This window comes from Temnothorax curvispinosus, unplaced genomic scaffold (genome assembly GCF_003070985.1).
Source record: "Temnothorax curvispinosus isolate PA1 unplaced genomic scaffold, ASM307098v1 QBEX01004942.1, whole genome shotgun sequence".
Lineage (NCBI taxonomy): Eukaryota > Metazoa > Arthropoda > Insecta > Hymenoptera > Formicidae > Temnothorax > Temnothorax curvispinosus.
Genome location: NW_020214722.1, coordinates 10,677 through 15,887, shown reverse-complemented (window position 1 = coordinate 15,887; position 5,211 = coordinate 10,677). Strand labels below are relative to the sequence as shown.

General features: G+C 30.9%; 1 protein-coding gene across 2 annotated transcripts; it reads left to right on the top strand.

Moving 5' to 3' along the window:
• The first annotated feature begins 279 nt into the window (after nucleotides 1-279).
• Nucleotides 280-3,645, top strand: LOC112454288 (activator of basal transcription 1-like). Of its 2 annotated transcripts, XM_025015582.1 has the most exons (4): nucleotides 280-729; nucleotides 1,235-1,421; nucleotides 1,521-1,813; nucleotides 2,598-3,645. In XM_025015582.1, exons 1-3 carry the CDS (start codon nucleotides 474-476, stop codon nucleotides 1,798-1,800), a joined length of 723 nt encoding a protein of 240 aa, XP_024871350.1. In that variant the 5' UTR covers nucleotides 280-473; the 3' UTR covers nucleotides 1,801-1,813; nucleotides 2,598-3,645. The 2 variants fall into 2 exon arrangements, with proteins under 2 accessions (XP_024871350.1, XP_024871351.1); XM_025015583.1 differs by lacking the exon at nucleotides 2,598-3,645 and having other exon boundaries at nucleotides 1,521-1,878.
• Nucleotides 3,646-5,211: the final 1,566 nt, after the last annotated feature.

Genomic DNA, 5,211 nt, shown 5'->3' with positions numbered 1-5,211 from the left:
CAGCGACTTCGTCCGAAAATGACCTGCTTTATCAAGAACGTAGTTACTGCATTGGCCGCTACACGGTATGGCGCTGAAACCAGTGAGAAATGCTGGTCTCGTCTCAACCCGGACCTTTGGCTATCTGTCTATTAATCTGTGCGCTAGGTAGCGTTAATAGCGTCTCCTCGAACGCACCCTATGAATACCGGCCTATGATTGGTTGGCAACAAGCAATAGGCACATAATTTCCAACGTGATGGATACTCTGCTATGTCTATTGCCTGTGTTACTGTTTATTCTGCATTTATACATGATTTCTGATTTCTATTCTGTTTCTATTTCTTGTTCCTATTGCCTGTTGCCTGACAATTGTGCAAGAGGCTTTATTGCTGAAGAAATTTTTGGGGCTATTTATTTAAAAGAAGAAGAAGAAGAAGAAGAAGCTGAAGATTAGTCTCAGGTGTCAGCATTGAGGAAGATATAATTTTTGAATGACTTACAAAATGAATCAGGAAAATGCGAGCGAGAACACCGAGGACCGTACAATTAATTGCGATGCAGAAAATAAATTGACGCAAGTTGAAAAAGAACTTGCTAAGGCAAAAGTTGAAAAACTTTGCAAAAAGGCTAAGAGAGGAATAATTTATTTGTCCACAATTCCGAAATATATGAACATCACGATGATCCAGGAGATGTTTTCTGCTTACGGTAAAGTGGGCAGAGTGTATCTGCAGCTGGCCGATAATGGTTAGTTTTATTTGCTTTGCAATATTTGTCATAAGTTATAACCTAATCTTAAAGTTACAATTTTATCTCTGGGAGGGAAGACGCGTGGCTCAGTGCCTACGCGAGTGATTAGTAACAAGGTCCGTGGTTCGAATCCGACCCGGCCTTCGTCCCATATATACTTCGTTAAGAAGTTTTTTCCCGATTAAGATCCTTATGGATTAATGGTCTGCACGATTGGGAATCGGAAAGGATTCATAATCTGCAAGGTTTAAGATTCGTAAAGGATCATAAGAATGAGACATTTTTTGAGTTAAGTGCCATATAACCTTAAAAGGACCTTAGTGGTCCAATGGTTGACGACACGTTAAATATCCCAGTTTTTTTTATAATTTTATCTTTTTATGTAATCTTATACAAATATAAGAGACATTTTTTAAAGCTTAAAACTATAAAGTAGATCAATTATTTTAAATTATTGATTGCGAATATAATGTCACTTAATTAAAAATATTTTAAAACATAGAGATACAATCGGTGAAACGTAGAAAAAAGTCCAAGAAAGCAATTAAGCACTTCACTGAAGGCTGGATAGAGTTTGAAAGTAAGAAAGTGGCAAAATTTGTAGCGGAGACATTAAACAATACTCAAGTATCTACGAGAAAGAAAAGCAAGTTCTACGACGTTATGTGGAACATAAAGTACTTGCCTAGGTAAAGTAAAAAATATTTTGTGCACCAATATTTAATTAATAGATATTTATATTATTTCCATATTATTTCCATTGTTTACATTTTATTTTTTTTGTATAGATTTAAGTGGATTCACTTGAGTGAACGTTTAGCTTATGAACGTGCAGTTCATAAACAAAGACTTCTAACAGAAGTAGCACAAGCTAAGAGAGAGGTTAACTTCTTCTCGTATAATGTAGATAGAAGTAAAAAGCTGCGAAAGAAACATGAACAAGGGAAAGAGACGACATTTGAATTGCCTGAAGTTAAGCAAAGAGATACTGATAACGAGATAAGAAACAGGAAAGCAAAGACACATATAGAAGACAGAACAGAATTTTTTAAATCGATATTTGGATAAAGTTTACAAACATGTATGTAATTATATTATTATGTTTATAAGACTTGAGAGAATAAAATATAATGTATTATTAAAACATTTTATAGTTAAATTTACTGTTTTGTAATAGTTTTAGAATACTTCTATTTGTTATGCATATATTACACAAACCATTTATTAGTTACAGATAATTTCCATATAATTTTTAATAATAAAAATTATATAATTTTATTAGTGCTAAAAAGTAAAAAAAAGTTAATTTTCATAAATATTTTATATTACAATCAAAACAAAATTAGAAATTTTAATTGTTAGATTTTAATAATCCTATTCTATTAAATAAAAGTAAAATTAGCTTGACAAAATTAGTTTTTGAAACGTATTTATAAATTCTCAAGGTTGTTTAACCATTAATTTTTTTATGACCATCTCATTTATAGGTTATGAATTTATATCTTGAGATAGTCTTCTTTAAATAAAATAATTGTTAAGATAGTCTTAAATACTACCTAGAAGATAGACTTTATGTTCAGATTTCTACATTGATGAAACATGTTCATACTTACTATAATTTTTGTTATAGTAGGTCCACACTACACAGTATTGTATAGGATCAAAACTATGCTGTAGCTAACATGTTTTATAAGAAGTATTTGTCAAGCATATCTTATTTTCATAGAATAGAATAGAATTTTTATTAAGTCTGATACTATGTGATACCGCATATCGTTTTATTTAACAAAGCTGAAAATTATTAAAATAAAATAAGCCTATTGAATATTATATGTTTATTAAAAGAAATTAATTTTTATAAATAGCAAAATATCATGCAAAAGTGAAAAAGGAATATCTACTAATATACTATGTTAGAAAGAAGTGATATGGACTTTTTTACTTTAATCAAGATTAATTTATAAAAGAGCATTATTCATCATCTATATACAAAAGGTAAAAAAAATATTTTATTTGTTTGTTACATATGAATTAATATTCTGGTATTCTGGTAATTATATTCTGGTATTATTACAAAAGACTGTTTAGGAGATTGTGGAAATAATATTCAGCAAACCATTTTTACAAAAGAAAAGTAGGTGTGGTTTGTTACTCTGATGAAGAATCTAAGACATCATTAGAATTATATTATATAAGTTTGTTCTATTGGTCCTAAAACATCCTGTACACGCACATATATACACTTTTGTTTCTTGTTTTTTTTTGTAATTGTATAAACTTATTTGTTTAGATCTATGTATGAAATAAATAGATTTGTTTCAATAATTACAGAAAACAAAAATGTTATGGATTATAATCGTTGCTCCAAAACATGGTGAATTTTTGGAGAATTTTTGCACCTAAATAGTACAATAAACTGTTATACTTCACAACAGAGTTATAAAATGCGAAAATATTGCCAAAATCTACATTTATAATCATTAAGTATAACAATATTTTAAAAAGAAAACAGCATGTTTTCTTCTCCATTTTTCCTTCTCTAATATCAAATCTTCGTCGCTAATATTGCCACCAAAATTGAAATAAATCTTATTATCTCTTATCTGATAATGAATCCTCTTTATTATCAAATAAACCATTTTGTTACTATTTCTTAAATTATATCTACATATTACATACGTGTGCGCTCGGCACTCGGTCAGCTTCGGGCGGTAGAAGAGCGCAGACATACACTCGCTGTCTTTTTCTTTCCCTATAGCTATAACTATAGCTGATGTGCCATGTGGCCATATGTATATCTCGAGATTCTTGAGAATCGCGTATATTCCAAGTAGCCACGTATGTGTAAGACCGTGCAAGTAGCAAAAAAATATTTTTTAAACGTTTTTAAAAACATTTTTAGCAATGAAAAAAATATTTAAAAAACGTTTAAATTAATGGGATAGATCCTTTTTTCTTATTAAAAAAATATTTATTTTAATTTTGTAAAAAATGTTTTTTTAACATTAAAAAAATGTGTTTTTAATAAATAAACGTTTGTTAACATTAAAAAATGTTTTTTTTAACATTAAATAAATAAATGTTTTATTAACATTAAACATTTTTTTAATGTTTAAGAACATTTTTAATGTTTAACGTTTATTTTTAACAACTTTTTTTTACAAAGAAACGTTTAAAGAATGTTCTTTTTCTTTATCTAGGAAAAGATAAAAACCGCTTTCCTAACTGTTTCTTTTGTATATTGGGTGTGCGTACAACCGCGCGTCTATTTGAAAAATCTGCACTCTCAAGCCGGTCACCCATCCGAGTATAGTACCGCGCCCACGTTGCTTGACTTTCAAACGGACAATCAAATGAACAAGTGACGATCCTCTGACGCTTCCTTCTTACCTGTAAGTACTCGTTTACAACATATCTTTAAAGTGTTAAAAAATCTTATAGGTCCTATGACGCGGAAATTTTTTACGGAACGGCACAATTTATAAAGCAAAACAATAGAAAAATTCGATTAAAACATCTCTTACGATTAAAAAATTAATATAAAATAATATTTGAATTAAATATTAAATATAAATATTAAATAAATATTTTTTTTATATTATTATTGCAAATAAATAATTAATGTAAAATAAATATTAAATTGATGTCGAATAAATGTTAGATAGAAAAGATACTTTATTACCCCAAGGGGTCTAAAAGGGCGTTTTGTAGGGACGTACCCAACCCTGTACATCCAATTTACAATAATTACATACAATTAAATATACAATATACATATAATTTGTTATAGACATATTCCTCTTTAAACCTTTCCGCTGTCTCGTCCTCCTTGGTCCTCTTTCGTTGAATTGTTGGATCATCCTTCTTCCTTTCCCATTTTCCTCCCTCCTCCAACTCGTCTCATTTCCTCTATTGCTTTCATCCATTCTTCTCCCTCTCCTTTGTCTCCCAGTATCTCTCTACCACATCCTGCCACCCCTCTTCTTCCCATTCCTCCCATCTCGTACATTTTTCCCATATATGTTTCCATGTTTCCTCTTCCCTCCCACATATCCTGAATTTTTATCCTCCTCATTTCCCCAGTATAGTCCCTCCCTCACTTTGTTACCTAGTTTAAATCGAGCAACCCTGCTCCATCTTGCTTCCTCCCATCCCTTTTTTAGATAGTCCGGAATCCCGTCCTTCCTTATACTTTTATACCACCTATTGTAATTCGATCCCATGATCTTTTCCATCCTTTCTTGTTACTCCTTCCATTTCTCTTTCCTCTCCAATACCTCCTCTTCTAATTCCTCTTTCCCTTCCACATCTACCCCGATCCCTTCCAGATAGTCCTTTCTCTCCTGCTCCCATCTTCCTATTATCCTTCCCCTCTTCCATCTCTCTTTCATTTCTTCCAAACATGTTGACCGTAACGAGCAGAATGTCCAAGAGGATACAGGATGTAATAACGCAGTTTATACACTTTATATGCAGTTC

What these genes read in the sequence shown, in the direction of transcription:
- LOC112454288 (XM_025015582.1), top strand. Translation starts at nt 474, where the DNA reads ATGACTTACAAAATGAATCAGGAAAATGCGAGCGAGAACACCGAGGAC. An exon ending in TCTGCAGCTGGCCGATAATG is followed by an intron (nt 730 to 1,234) that starts GTTAGTTTTATT and finishes TTTAAAACATAG; the next exon opens with AGATACAATCGGTGAAACGT. An exon ending in AACATAAAGTACTTGCCTAG is followed by an intron (nt 1,422 to 1,520) that starts GTAAAGTAAAAA and finishes TTTTTTGTATAG; the next exon opens with ATTTAAGTGGATTCACTTGA.